Genomic DNA, 16433 nt, shown 5'->3' on the forward strand with positions numbered 1-16433 from the left:
AATCAGAGGCTTTTATTGGGGAAGGGGGGGGGGGGGGGGTGCACGTGCACTGTCGTCCTATCTATAGTGTTAGGGGTGATTCATTGTATATCTATGAATACATTAAACTGCTTACTATGTAGGCTCTCCCACGCATTGAAGCGAGATCCTTTTCAACACCTTGGACAATTATTTGCATTTCTCTATCATTGTAAGTTCAATGCACAGGCACGGCTATGATTCAACCTTTCAAGATGCACAGGGGAACTGTAAAAGAAACTATTTTTGGATCTAGCATGTTGACAAATTATCTCTTACTTAAAGATAAGTGACCTTGTGAGATATCAAATAGAGTGCAAACAATTAATCCGTGAAACACTAATTACTAAATAGTACAAAATAGTACAAAATAGTGCTAATTAAACAATAGAAAACAATGGAGTTTGCATGAAATTGTGCTATTTAGTATTACTAAAGTTTCACGGATTTACTGTGGTCACTCTACTAAGGTGTAAACTAACTTAGCCACTAATTTCATTATCAATTTAAATTTATAATTATGCTAAGCTAAATTATTATTTTATAAGTCCTCTTATTTGACTGTTATGTGGCTAACCATCCCTGCAAGCTTCCATTTTGCTTCCTTTTCTTTCTTTTGTTTGCCCCGTGATTTTTGGAAGATGACACAAGTGAGAGAAAATCTAAAACGCTTTGGTGGTTATATCACAGGGTGGGACAATCACAAATTAATGGAACCATAAGCTCCATACTAGGTGAAAGCCCAATAAGCCCAAAGCGAGATGACTTTTCCCCCCGGACTTTATACCATAATAGTTTTTGAAATTCTTTCATATTAAAATTTTTGATTCCTTAGAGAATACAGGAACAATAGTCATAATTAAAGAACAAAAGCAGTGTGAAAGGGATTATGGTCTAGAGACGGTGGTAAAACGTCATCTCGCTTCAGGCCTATTGAGATTGAAATCCCCACTTTAGAAATGAGTTGAGGACTGGGAACGAGTTTTTATAATTATCCTAGCTAAAAAATAAACACCATACTAAGAAAGAGTACATCGACATAAGTAAATTTCTGCAGTTTCAAGATTTTAGGTTTCATACCTTTTGTGTAGCAACCTCCCAAACATCTCAAAAAATGACAAAGAAATATTTGGTTACTGGGGACGCTTGTCCCTAGTAAACATACATTTCTTTGTCATTTTTGATGTTTTTGGTTGCTTATAAGAGGGATTAGGGAGAGGAAGGGAGGAAAGGTAGGGCCTGCAATGAATCCCCTCGATTTTTCCTACGCCCCCTAATTAAAATGCAAACTCTCAACCAATCAAATCAAAGAATAAAGTATCTGAACCAACTTCACTGACATCTGATTGGCGTGTTGAACTTATCAACCAATCAAAATTAACATTCGGATTCTGAACGCTCGATCATAGGAAAAATCTAGGGGGTTCATTGCAGGCCCTACCTTTCCTCTCTTCCTCTCGCCAGTCCCCCTCTTCTTCCCCAATCTCTAATCCCCTTCTCTTCGGGCCGCTACGCAGGCTAAATTGTTCTTTATATAATTTTTTTATTGTGAATTTATCAGATCAGAGCCAGCGTCTTCAGATTATGACCAACTACTCAAAAACATCCTGAAAGCCCTGGCAGAGACTGGCTAGACCATAGCTAGACCATAGCTAAATGTCAAATAGTGGACATACTGTAACTCTATGAAAAACATTGAAAACTTTATAAAGTAGAACATCTACAATTTATAGCATTACAATGAGGACACTGGAGCTGTGAGCACTTTTTTCAGGTTATTTCCAAAACATTATACTGTTATAACCCTTTAAAATAAAGCCTTCCAATCGATTGGCTCAGGGTGTGTCATCATTGTAGAACATCTATAGCAACAGACCTCTTTACCTTAACTTTCAGATCACCTATCATTCTTATGAGTATAATATTTTTTGTATTGTATATTCATAAGTCTTCTCATGACCAACTATTAGACAAAGATACCATACTCTAGGGAATAACACATGGTCTGAATTGGGACAAGCTATAAGGGTCAATTAAAGATCAGATAGATCCAAACAATTACTATCATTAGAAAGTAGGAAGTGAATGTGCAATATTTTATCTTTTTATACAAAGTTGTAGCCAAAAAATTATAAAGACTATCAAAATGTATTAATTATCAAACTAGAACTGTACAAAACTTTCTTGCTGGTAAAGGAAGGACCAGCTACTTGACTTGCTAGATTAATTGTCAGCTTGAAACATCCTTGAGGAAGCTGGAAAAAAAGAAGAAAACTGTACATTTAAAAACAAATGAGCAGAGCTTTACTGGAACACATGAATATTCTACAGAATATAGAGGTTAACCCCCCGTTTAGGGTAGGGATGTTCCGCTGAGACCTCTGAACCCTGACCCTGTTCCAGAGTAAAATCGCTGAAATTCATACCCTGTTCCAGAGCAAGATCGCTGAAAATCATATTCTGTTCCGGTATTGCGAAAATGGATACCCTGTTCCAGAGAGCTAGGAGAGAGCATGATTTCATATACCCTGTCCCAGAGCAAGCGTGATTTTATATACCCTGTTCCAGAGTAGAATCGCTGAAAACCATACCCCGCTTGGCGGCACGTACCTGTATAGCGAATATAGGGGAGTACCCCCCCGGGGTTAGCCCTTAAACTTTCAGAAAGTCTGTTGTCCTGGCTCTGTGTAGCTCACTGAGCAACAGAGAATACTAGACTATAGCTATCAAAATGGCTTGAAGCGGTTTGGGGTGGTAAGATGCAAGTGTTATTCTTTTTATAAAGTTGTGAAATTTATTGGGGAAACCTGCTTTATCAATGTGAGAAGAGCATTCTCATAATAAAAGATACAGTATATGGCCTGCATGAACTTTCAAACCCATGTGTCATTCTCCAAGAATTTTTTCTCACTTTTTGATATTAACTACTGTCCAAATAATATAATATAAATGGTGTTTACAGTGAGGAAACGCTCAAACAATGAACACCTTTATGCAACTTTTCTAAAATGAATACAGGTAGATTAGACATCCCTTTAGCCAATCAATGTGAAATAAAATTCATTTTTTTCACTCTGTGTACTTGATGTCAATGCTTCATGAAATAAAGACCTTTAGCATTAGGTTTAGTGCTAACCGCTAAAGATCAGGCCCAGAAACATGCCCGCAAACATAGAAACATTTAGAATCAATAAATTCCATATGACGGCTCTTACAGCAACAACTTCGTTATGATGCCTTGCTAAATGTCAAAAGTCTGACGGAAAACGCCTGACATCAAACTGCGAATCGAGGTTTGTGATACATGTACCTAGCTAGACATTGTGCTCAAGATCTTTAAATATAAATATGAAAAAAAAACTTGAAGTATTTACTGTGCCCTATAGTATAATTTAGTAAAAATACACAGGTGATTATTGAAAATCTCACTCGCTGATTGGTTGAGAAACTCAGATTATCATACGATAATCACCTCAAGTGATAATCCAAAATGGCGGCCAGCCGCTTTGTTGCTGTTACCGGAAAAAATGTCTTTTATCTTCTTTTTTTTCTTCTATTTTTTTTAAAGAATCACCTCATGTGTATTTATACTAAAACAGTTATATGCCTCAGCCTCAGTGAATATTGGAGAATATTTACCTCGCCGCTCAAAGACTTGCGTCTTGGTAAATATTCCCTGATATTCACTTCACCTTCGGCGAGGTGAATAATTGTTAAATGAACTGTAAAATATGGTTTTTGAACACTTACTTGGGATAATCAATTGATGAAATAATCCCTTTGATCTTGCTGACAAGCTCAGCATTTTCTTTGGGATTTTCTTGGAGAGACTGATGAAGTCTGCTTACAAACCCATCCACAGATGAATCTGTTGTTACAGAGACCCCTTCTTGTCCAGAAATACTAAGTCCAGCAAAGTTTTTCCTCAAGACATGTCGAAGTTTCTGCAGATGTTTTTCGAGTGTCGATATCTCTCTCTGTTGTTCCTCTGCTTCATTTTCAAGTTTCTCTATTCCTTTTTTCATGTTTTCAATGTGCTTGCTAAGAATTGCATTTTGTTCTTCAAATTCGGTGTTCGTTTTGCGGAGTCTTCGAAGTTCATTTTCTCGAACTATAATACAAGACATTCAGGTTAGTTATTCCAGGAGCATGGTCATGCATCAAGGCATGGTCTGGTTTTCAGTTTTTCTTATATATATATTTTATTTTTCTTATATTTTCCCCCCGAAAGTTGGTCCAGTTGAAACCAGACCGACTGTACTGGTGGCTACGGCCCTGCGCATCCTGTAACCAAATGAATTATAAATTCATAAATTGTATAAATTGGTATAAATTGTGTTGGATAGTGTCACAGTCACCAAAAATTTGGGACATTGTTCTCTGATTCCCATACAAATTCACTGAGTTAAAGAGAAAATTTAGATAGATTTTTTTAAAGCTTCAATCAAGCTAGAAAAATGATATTTTACTTGTATTTAGAGAACTAACTAAACATACCAAGTAAATAGTTCATTTAAAGTCAGTACATTTGTACGGAAATCCAAGAACAATGTCCAAACTTCTTGGTGACCGTAACACAATCCAACACAATTTATACTATGTGACGGCTAGCGCCAAAAAGATGAATTAAAATATGACTGAAACAAGACTATTTTTGAATACATACTAAGTAGGTAGGGTTTTCAATAAAATTTTTGGTAGGCAGTTATGAAATTGAAATAGGCGGTAAACTGGAAATTACTGGAGCATGTAATCAAGGCATACTTGTCACCAGTCTCACTCTTCTCACAAAAATTCAAGTTGGCAGACAACGATCATGGTAGTTCTGATTGCGTTGCAGTTTTCATAGTACAGCAACAAAGATTGGGTTAAAATTTATTTTAACGACTTTTATGTAAGTAAGCAGCCGAATTAGCAAGAGTAGACAGCGGAATCTGCCGGTTGCCGGCTTCTATTGAAAACCCTGAGTAGGTTTTTTTAACACCTTTTTTCAAATAGCTTTATATTCAACAACTATTCACCAAAAGAAAAGTGAATATTGGGGAATATTTTTAGATTATATTGATCTCTGCAAGCAGCACAAATCGACAAACAAGCATGTGCCAGCTATTTTCACCTGTAGGTAAATATAGCAACATAAAATGTAAATTGTGACCAATGAGCACGCTAGATTTGTTATATTAACTTATGTAAAAATATTAATAACAGTTAGTGTATGGTACCTTTGTTATAGTTAAGGAATTCTTCAGTAAATATAGGAATATCACCATCAACTGGGATTGCATCTTCAGTTGTGTCTTCCTCCTCTTTTTCTACACTTTGCTCCTGGACCCAACAAGATTGAAGTAATGAGTAACATATTTACATGTGAATTATCACAAACAAGTGAATTTTACCTTCAACTCCTAATAGGAGTTCTAAAATATTGTAAAATAACTGTTATAAATCTCACGTTCTGATTGGTTGGTAGCACGTGCTTAATGAGAGCACACAGCACGAGCATGCACTGTATTTGTATTTTATAAAAGGAATCTAAAAACTTAGCAATGACTGTTTAAGGCAGCTCAATAAATCAGCCAGTACACGAATATGTGCTTAGAAGGCAATAAGGGTGATCAATTGGAAAATAATCTGAAAAAATACTTTGACTACAGGGTATTAATACGTTATCCCCTCCCACCCTCCCAACCAATTAGTATGTAATAGGACTCCATGCTGTCCAATTAAGAAATAATCGGATGAGGAAAATTCCGAGGACTGACAAAATTGGATAATTATTTCTTGATTGGGGAGCATGAAATCCCATTACCTATTAATTATATAGCTGCCTAATTAATCCCATATCAACAAGACCTGTCCAATTAAGAAAATAATTGGACAGTTACCTATATGGGATTAATTAGAAGCTGTATGATTATAATGATAATAATAATGATGATGATGATGATAACAATAATAATAACAATAATAATTTAATACTCATATGGAGCAAATTCGCATGTGAATATGAACAAATGTGCCTATATCACATGCAACCAATGCCGTCTTTCATAGATTCTCTTAAGGTGACTGCCTACTTTTGGAAATTGATTTAAGCTTTTTTAAAAACTTCGATTTTCCGAATTGAAATTTAATGCTGATTCCAAATCTGGAAAGAAAAATAGGGTGTCCCGAGATCGTTTTCGAGATAATCAGCATTTAATGGAAGCCTACGCACGAGCTTTTGGAGTAAAAATTGCGCCACCGGAAGTGATTAGAAAAAAATTAAGATTAATAAGATAATAGTTATTTGCAGACTATATGATTGCACGAACGAAGGCTAATCAATCATTCTACAATAATACATGGATATTTTCGACAAAAAGACAGAGAGATACATTGATTTGTCATATTTTGTAGTTTCGGTGCTCTTAAAAAATCTCATAAAGTCGAACAAAAATCCCTACAAAAATCTATTTTTTCACGTGTTCCTGATTTAAACTTTTCCTAAAATGTTGATATAACCTTGATTTTTAGGAGTTTTTTCGAAAGAGCTATCAAAAAATATAGAGTCCCGTGCAAAATTTGAGGGTTTTGCCCTGTTGAAGCTCAAAACGCGTATGGTTCTTCAATAAAAACTTGTAGATTTTTCAGCGGTTTTTGAGCGCGCGCACATCGTGGGCTCAAATCGAACGTTCAAAAGTAGGCAGCCACCTTAACTATGGACTTGTTCACATTTATTTCAACCAGTTCATATGCATTGTAGTATTTTTAAAAGGGACAAATGTAGCATAAGTCTTCCAGTTACTTTCAAAAGGTTTTTCTTTTTAATTAACAATTAACTCTTATTAACAATTAATAATGATGCTATACTGATATTCAATATCGCATGCCAGCATGCTACAAGTAATCATGTTGTTTACAAATCATTCAAAATGCTATACAGCAAAGAAAAGCAACCTGGGCATTACTGGGGCATAATTACTGTACCTTCAATTCTATTATTTAAATTAGCAAATTATTTATATCCATTAGTAGCTTATTTATTTCTTTTAATATCAATTAGCATAAATTACATTTTAATATCATGTTATTAAGGCCTGGCCTGGACACAGTGTTCCGCATGTGCCGGATCTAATGCAAATGAACTCCAATTTTTGCTCGTTTGCGTTGGATTTGGCACATGTGGGGCTCGGTGTAAAGGCTGGGTCTAACTAGGAAAAAAATTTTTTTTTGAATGTACCGTATATATTTTAACATCTTCATATAATTCTTAACTATTTTACCGCATATTTTTAGTGTTTAATTGTAATTTGTAAAGCACCATTGGACAGAAATGGAAATGGCGCTATATAAGAATAAAGTTATTATTATTATTATTATTATCATTATTATTATTATTACCAGCTCACTAGATACACCGTGCTGACAAGGCCCAATACAGGCCGAAACAGCTGTCCACGGTTTCTAGTTAAGCTGGATCATTTTCTATGCGAGTTGTGAAAGGCCCATTGGCACTCTTCTTCAGTCGTTTCATACAAGGCTAGTAATTTACCTATTTTGCATGTTCTTATACGATTTCGGATCCCATCCCACACAGCTTACCACCTCATCTCTCATGTACCTTTATTTCTGTTTTGTCCGTCCCTTCAGTTTTCCCCATCAACATCATATTGTGTTTTTTCCCCATCAAGTGTTCACGCTTGTTGTGAGGTGAGTTGAAGAACATATTGCATGGCTTACAAAGTAGATTATCAGGATCTTCACTGCCAGTCTGAAATTCATAATATCAACTCGTTTAGTACAATTTACTACTTCAGCGCTAGACATCATGTGGTATAAATTGTACTGGATTGTGTCACGGCCACCAAAAAGTTTGGACATCCTTCTCAGATTTCGGTAGGAAAGTACTGGGTTTTCAGCAAATTATTTATTTGTTTTGCTTATCTGTTCCACTAAATAGCAGTAAGAAAAGCTTGAAAAAAGTTAGAAAAAATAATGATATTTTGCTTGGATTTAAATTTATCATATCAAAATATTGTGTTCACTCATTTTTGTTAGTAAGAAAAAATGAGAGTGCTTGACTTGTGGTAGGTCAAGAGCAAACGAGCAAGTTGAACAGTCTAATATAAATGAAGAGGAAAAAGAAAAAACTACAATAACTGGGGCCACCTAAAACGAGAGAACCAATCAAATTGTAGAATGAAATCAATAAATTACATGTAACATCAGGATCAAATTACCATTCTCGTGCAGTCTAGGTTTCTGATTGGCTCAACTATCCAACGTTGGAATGTATTGTTTTCATTCTACATTTTGATTGGTTAGCTGTATACTGTAAGTGGTCCTCGATTTTTATCAAGGAAAAAGAAGATATGGTGTTTAACATGGCCTAAGAATAGGACAAAGGAACCTAGTAATTTTTCGTAGTCTTTTTTGTTTTATTTTTTGTTCTGGGATCTGATTACTGAAAAGCTGGTGTTCTAACGCTATCAACATACACATCATATATCTTTGCCCCAAGGCAATTAGCCAGATTGAGAAAAACTGCAACACTTTGGTATTACAGTGCATTGTGCGAGTGTTTTAGAGCAGATATTTCCAAGACGGCATCAATTCTGTCCCCTAAAACAATCCCGCAATGCACTGAACACTTGAACCAGTTTTTTCTTCAGTCACTAAATGGCTAAAAACTCCATAATTACTGACCTGGGTTTCTGTGGTTCCATTCACACTATCACTATCTGCAAAACAAATACATAATTATTGTGTGGTTCAAGAAAATATCCATGCCCTCCCCCCAAGCGTAGGCTTGTCACCTGTCACCTGTTCACCCGTGAGCCTGGGCCAAGAGCGGGAGATCGAGAGATAAGAGAGAACTTGCAAGAGTGTAAGATGTGTAGAGTTCAAGCAAGTAAGTAAATAAGTAATTTATTTATTCAAGTAGACACACACGAGCTTACAATAAAGTCTCGTAAGAACGTGAATGTGAAAATAAAAAAATATGAAAATAAGCTAAAAGTTAAAACTATTGACAGAGTCCCAAATACTCCAACATATGGAGGAACTCATAAATCATACCTTTTCTCAATGCCTTCTGCTTAGTCATGAATGTTTTGTACGCATCCGTTTGCTGATATTCTTCTAATTCCTTCATGTATCTTTCCTTGTCTTTTTCTGCCTCTTCAAGATACAGCTGAATAACAAAATGATATTGAAAACATAATTAGACCTACACATCGTACAAAGATGCTTTTAATGTCATTACTAATGGGCTGGCTTACAGAACTAGCATGAATAAAGATGCCTCGATTAATGGGATCCTGATCTAAGAGCATTCTGGCTCACAGACCAAGCTTTGGTTGAACAGCAAATCACATGGTAGTATTCCTAGTCAACTACGATGCACTGCGCCCCTATATCATTGTTTACATCATTCGCCTACATCATTCTTAAAGCTCTTCCATTCACTGGTGGAGCAGAAGTGCAAATTCGCTATGCCAAGGTCTTCAAACACACAAGGTTTTCTTTCTTTCGTTCCACAACAAGTACAAGTGGGTTGAATTTTTCAGAGAGATTCTCTTTGAGACATAATGACTTTTCAGTCGTCCAACAGTTAGGCATCATAATGGTTGAAATCTACCTCAGATTCATTGCCAAAATTTAAAAAATATCATGGAGAGCATAAAATGACTATGTACATGTATCATTACTTTATGATTATCTTAAAACGTCTAGCAGAAATAACGAGACCGATGGAACTGGATTTTCAAACTTCACCTACAAAACGGCAATTTTGCCTGGCAGAGAAAATGGCCGGTTGTTTTGATTCTGGCACGCAATGCAGTGTAGTTGACTAGGATTCTTTAACTAAAGTAATCTTTTATATCTGTATTGTATTGATCACAGGTATCCCAAGCTCTGTGTGTTATATGATTTATAAGGCGATGTACGAAGATCTCTTAAAGTGCCTATGACCCCTAACTCAAAGTTTTCAGCATTGATTCTAAATGAAGTTAAAAGTTAAATAGTACAATATTTTTATATGGTTTGAGTGATACATCTTGGAGATACATGACATCACACTCATTAGCATACTGGAAGTATAAACCTTGATATCTTCAAGATGCAACACTCAAATCACATAAAAATATTTTACTATTTAACTTTTAACTTCATGTAGAATCAATGCTGAAAACATTGAGTTAGGGTTTATAGGCACTTTAAACACTGTAATTCAAAGGAAATATTTCAATAAAATTAATCTTTCTTCCATGACGTGTTTGTTTGTCCATTGATAACGTTTGTGAGGCATTTTTAGAGAATTTGAATCACCTGTTTTTGTACAGCTGGTAACTGAGTCCACATGTTGCCCAAGATCTTAGTGACTTCATGGAAAGGCAAGTCTGGGTTCTCATTCCTAGCCTTCTCTCTATGTTCATTCAGGAACCTCACATATCCTGTTAAAGGTGCTTTGGGTGCATTGGTGTCTTTGTATGGCTTCTTTCTCTTCCTTCCTTTAGAGAAAGTAGTCTTCAAAGATAAAGAAAAAGATGGCTAGTGAACAATTGAAACTTTGAATTGTCAATAAGATACTATACTAAAGCCACTGGAAGAAAAATTAAAATACTGTAACTCATAAGTCACTGTAAATCCTTTCTCAAAATGCAAAAAAAAAGAAAGAAAAAGAAATATAGTAAATACTTTGCATTAAGATTGAACTACATGCCTTATAATAAACTCAACAAATTTACTCGATTCTGATTGGACAAGGGTGGTGCAATTAAATCCCAAATTGTACTCTGTAGAGTCCCAATTAATTTCCTCAATTTTGTTGAGTATATTATAAAGAAAAAATCGCAAAATGGTTATATAGAATTCAGAATTTATAGATACTTGTGATGTTTTGATAGTTCTCAAATAAGCCTGAAGCGAGATGACGTTTTATCCCCGACTCTATACCATAATAGATTTTTAAATTCTTTCATATTAAAATTTTTGATTCCTTAGAGAATAAAGGAACAATAGTCATAATTAAAGAACAAAAGCAATGTGAAAAGGATTATGGTCTAGAGACGGTGGTAAAACGTCATCTCACTTCAGGCTCATTGGACTTTGCCTTAAAGGCTGGTCCAAATTTGAAAATTTTCAAAACATCACTTGTACCTATAAATAGGTTGCTATCAATAGATGTCACTTCCGGTAATAGTTCTTTTTTGATGGCTTATAGAATCCTGGAGGTTGTTTTGATCTCTTGTTTTCTGGTTTGATGTCGCGAAAATAGTCAAATGCAATAGTTTGAGGACTTATTTTGATATGTTTTGACTTAGCATCCGCTAGTTGCCCCCCAGTCAACTCCAAAAAGTCATGTGATTGATAGTAAGCAATTCCAAATTGTACTTGAGATTGTGCCATTTCAAATACAAATTTGTACTTTAATATTTTGAAATTCTAGCCATTTTATTGAATAATCAAAATTTACCTTAGTTCCTGGCTCTGAACCCTCTGGTTTTCCTGGGCTTGGGACTGGACTATTCTCTGCTAAACAAAAATAAACAAAAATATATTAATAATTTTATTTTAAAAGGTAAATAAATTTTGATCACACCCCTTTTTGTTTCTAAATGAAGAGAGTACTAAAGAATAAATTGATCATGAATAAATGTGTGAGAAGATGTGTGTGTGTGTGTGACTGTGTGTGTGACTGTGTGTGTGTGTGTGTGTGTGTGTGACTGTGTGTGTGACTGTGTGTGTGACTGTGTGTGTGTGTGACTGTGTGTGTGTGTGATTGTGTGTGTGTGTGTGTGTGTGGTGTGTGTGTAACTGTGTGTGTATCTGTGTGTGTGGTGTGTGTGTGTGTGTAACTGTATGTGTGAGAAGATGTTCTTGTGTGTGTGTGTGACTGTGTGTGTGTGTAACTGTGTGTCTGTGTAACTGTGTGTCTGTGACTCTGTGTGTGTGTGTGTGTAACTGTGTGTGTGTGTGTAACTGTGTGTGAGAAGGTGTTTGTGTGTGTGTAACTCTGTGTGTGTGTGTGTGTGTGTGTGTGTGTGTGTGTGTGTGTGTGTGTGTGACTGTATGTATGGTTATCATCCAAGGTGCGCAGAACAGAACCAGATCTACAGTAAAACTTTATACTCTCAAATAACCGATCAATATATGATAGAAAACTGCAAAGGCACACTTTTTGCACAGTCAATGAGATAATGTAATTGGCTCAAATATCTCAATAGAGGCTTTGCACCATCACATGACGGCAGCCATGATAAAAGGCACAACGATAGAGCCTTTTTTCCCATGGAAAACTGAATTCTTTAGAATGTAAATCAAATGAGATCAGATTCAATTTGCCTCCTGTCATGGCTGCCATCATGTGATGGTGCAAAGGTACTATTTTTAGCATCTAGGTATAAATTAGGGTTTGAAATAACGACCAGTCACAAGACAATGTCCAGCCAGATATGGAACTTGTCCAGGCAAAACTTTGCATTGCTGGTTACTCTGACCAGTAACCTTGAGCCACAAATGAGGTATGAACAAGGGAAAACGGATTTTGCTGGTCATCGTGACCGTTAACTGACTGGTCGTTCTTTAAGCCATGTAAATGATACCCATATCTACTAGGGACCAGTGTTTTTTAGCCCTACTATTGGTGGTAATTCAACTCTAGTCAACCACAATATAGTTAGCCAATCAGACAGTGAGAATTTGTGCATTTGCATGTGAAATCACTCAGGCCCCATCCACATGTATCCGGAAATTTCTGTATCTGAAAATGTTTGCGTCCACACGCAACGTATTCGAATCGTTTTCACCGTCCACACGTATCTGTTTTCGTAAAATTTGCGGATAGGGATACAAAAATTAGCGGACACGTGTGGATGCAACCTGTATCCGGAAAAAAAAAATTGCGGATACAAAAATTTCCGGATACGTGTGGACGGGGCCTCAGTATGATCACAAATATTTAAAATTATTTTGTTATTTTTGAAACAAAAACTCACACAAATGTCTAGGAATAGTCCCCTTTACAGTTCCCTGCACCATCTTGTGAGGTAGCCATGCCTTTTACATCAAAGCGAGACGAACGGTGAGCTTGCAATGATAGAGACCCTTTTTAACACTTTGCACAATTATTCACAGGTCTCTATCATTGCAAGCTCACCGTTCATCTCACTGCGATGCAAAGGCATGGCTAGCTTTCAAGATGGTGCAGGGAACTGTGAAGGGGATATTTGCAGAGGTTATACCTATTTTGGTCCCTTTGCTGGCTAACACTAAACTCTTTCATAAAAAGTCTTTTAAATTGATGAAAACACTTTTCAGGAAAGCATTCAAAGGCATTGGTAAAAAAATAAGTTGGGTGGCCACGGTTAGGCTCCTCGCACTTTAATAAATCATTTTTCAAATCATAAAAAAGGACTTTTTGGTAAATTGTTCAAAATGTGAAAGTTGGTCAGGATTCATGGAACATTTTTGACTTGTTAACTGCGACTTAGTTATTTGAATAAACACATTACCCAGACATTTTGGTCCAAACTTAGACCTTTTTCATCATAAAGAATGTTGGTGTTACACATGCATTTTTAATCTAGTTGTTCTGCTGTGTTCCTTTATAACATACTCATTTATATAATCAGGGGTAGCCTCATCTAAGTGTCAAAATATTTAAAGCCAAATACTGTACATTAAATAAAATGCACACCGTCAATAAATTGAACATTTAAATTAGAACCAACAACTTTGACTGGAAGATGTGAATTTTCTACACAAATTAATGCTAACACTGAACAACAGAAATAATAATAATAATAATAACTTTATTGTCATATAGCGCCATTTCCATTTCTGTCCAATCAAATCCAATCAAATCTTAAAACATAGTATATATTTGTTCATTATACCATACCTGACTGAGACAGTTTAGTAGTCGTGGATCTATCAAAAAAATCAAAAAAAAAATTTTAGTTTTTAGCCATACTTGTTAAATAAGGAAATAAGCATTTTTGATTCCCAGATGATAGGCTTACAGTAGTACCCCAAAACTTATGTACTAGCTAAAAACTAGTGTACTGAGAGTTTGTTGAGGTTTTTCTCTGGGTTTCGTCTTTGTTGCTCCAAAAAGACCCAGCATGCTACAGGGTAAGAGATCAGTTAAATATATGCACTGTGAAAGCTACTGTAATATACATAATTTTTTAACCCAAAAATGTCAAATTGACCCCTGCTGGCTCTCATCCTAAAGTCTAAAGAATCTTAAAACAAATTTTAACATAGTATCCTATAAAACAGCCTTCAATGTGGGAAAATTGATAGTAAAATTCCCCCTGATTGACAGAAACTTAGTGAAATTTTATATTTTAGATGAATTTTATATTGAAAATCTACAGGTGTATTACGTTGCATAATTTGACGAGATTTTCAGTAAAGAAGCTGATTAGGCTGCGTTAGACTCCACCCCCTCTGTTAGCGATCACAATATTTTTAATTATTATATTAAATCTTGTCTGGCTCTCTCGATCGTACTGCCTAGAACTTATTTATCACCAAATCAAAAATATTTAAGGTATTCTATACCAATTATATCGAACTCAGGGATACAACATTATTTCAAAGTCTTCGTGGTCGCGAACAAAAGACTACAGTATTTTGATTATAAAACAAAAAAATTCCTTTGGTGGAATAAAGACACAAGAGCAAACAGTAATGAGAGATAAATGCCAAAACCAATAGCCAAGTATGAGGAAAAACCCCTAAACAAAGAAATTTAAAGCTAAGATTAAAGATGAAAGTTAGAATATTTTCCCCACGAGTAACCTGAACTGAAGTATCATGTTTTATGGCCTGAACTGCTTGAACAGTTAACACTACTGTACACTGTTCCACATCAGAAAAATACCAATTCCTAACCAATATTGATATTTCTAATCAGATACATCATTATACATATTTATTTTGCTAGATAACATTTAGTTAGAGGGTTGTGAGAGGTGTTTAGTAAATGAGAAAATCCTAACCTTCCGCTTGTGACTTCGGGATCCATGACCCAGTTTCGCGGGCTTCGTTGAGTCCAACCTCGATCAAACGAGTGTCCAAAAAATAAACTTTCTGAACTCAAAACAATAATATGACACTTGATATCAAAAATATAATGTCCAAAGCAGCTTAAGTACTAGAAAAGGGGCTTCTTTTTCGTGAAAGTTGGCAGAAAATGGCTTTAAAATACCGAGAATATTGCCAGCAACAAGTACTAGGCTACCACGCTATGAAGACCAAGACCAGACCATGTGTGCCTTATATGGACATGACTACCATATGTGGTACACAGGAGGCTATCAAATCCCATGCTATTTTCAGTTTTTTTCTCTTTTTCACTTCCCATGTTTTCATTTCGTGTTTCTCAAACAATTTCAAAGGAGTTTCAATGTTATGTTTTAGAATTTTATCGAAAAGTATCTCATATTTGAGTTAGTTATGATTTTGTATAGCGCTCTCAAAGGTAACTCAGCTATATCGAGAAATAAATTTGTATTTTTACAAAATTAATTTTTTCTATATATTGTAATTTTTGGCGCAAAAGAAAAAAAATTGATTTTATCTTTTTCTTGCAGGCTACTTATTACTTTCTTTGATGTTGGATCATTCGAAGCAGAGGCAGCGAAAATTATGGACTTCTAACGCATGCGCATGTTCAGGAAAAACGAGGAAAAGCACGATTGGGGAGGGCACAGGGAGCCCAATTTAGATTAAAGTGAATGGTGGAAATAAAATCGGGAAAATTAAATAAGCAATTATTTTTTAAATTCGAGGTCAAGATAATATCCTCCTTCATACGAAAGAGTAAAAAAATCAAATCGATAAAGAATGCAATAGAAAATTTTTTTCATGCGCGCCTTTGTTTTCCTTTTATATAATTCCGACAGGGCAGAAAAACGGGTTCTACTTTCGACGTTCATGCGTTAATAAGCTTTATATTTCATAAACAGGCTCTTTTGGGGCTAATTAACAAAATACCAAAATTTGGGGAAATTTAAGGAATGAGTATTTGGGAAACCTGTGACGGTATCCCTTACTTCTCATCTGCTTGTAATTTGTTTGTATTTTTCATTTTTTTAAACTATGATTTGATGAGAGGTAAAAGCTTAACAAAATGAAATAAAATAAAATAAAGATATAACGCCCTGAATGTTGGGAGAGATGATATTTTGATCAGCACAAAAACTAACATTTTCGCTAATACATCAGGTGCTAAAACCTCGTAGTAAAATTGCTCGAGGTTTTACCAGAATTTTGTGAAAAGTTTAAAGCACAAAAGACACGAATGAAACACTAAACGTTTTTTAACATGAATGAGAGGTAAAGAAGAATTTGCGAAAGTAGCAGCTAGCCTTGTCGTTTTTCTGCTCTGTCATATATCTAATGTCGCTCTTATGTAT

At 35.4% G+C, this 16433-nt stretch overlaps 1 protein-coding gene across 2 annotated transcripts; it reads right to left on the reverse strand.

Moving 5' to 3' along the window:
* Positions 1-149: 149 nt before the first annotated feature.
* On the reverse strand, positions 150-15291 carry LOC116308220 (high mobility group protein 20A). Of its 2 annotated transcripts, none has more exons than XM_031718602.2 (10): positions 15015-15291; positions 13907-13935; positions 11480-11535; positions 10333-10530; positions 9079-9193; positions 8707-8741; positions 7622-7771; positions 5241-5343; positions 3769-4129; positions 150-2273 (listed from the first exon to the last, which is right to left on the reverse strand). In XM_031718602.2, the coding sequence occupies exons 1-10, from the start codon at positions 15038-15040 to the stop codon at positions 2249-2251; spliced, it is 1098 nt and encodes a 365-aa protein (XP_031574462.1). In that variant the 5' UTR covers positions 15041-15291; the 3' UTR covers positions 150-2248. The 2 variants fall into 2 exon arrangements, with proteins under 2 accessions (XP_031574462.1, XP_031574461.1); XM_031718601.2 differs by having other exon boundaries at positions 11480-11538.
* Between the last annotated feature and the right edge of the window lie 1142 nt (positions 15292-16433).

The sequence above is a fragment of the Actinia tenebrosa genome, unplaced genomic scaffold (genome assembly GCF_029948245.1).
Source record: "Actinia tenebrosa isolate PJP-AT-01 unplaced genomic scaffold, QUT_ActTen_1.0 PGA_scaffold11__36_contigs__length_13525064, whole genome shotgun sequence".
In the NCBI taxonomy this organism is placed as follows: domain Eukaryota; kingdom Metazoa; phylum Cnidaria; class Anthozoa; order Actiniaria; family Actiniidae; genus Actinia; species Actinia tenebrosa.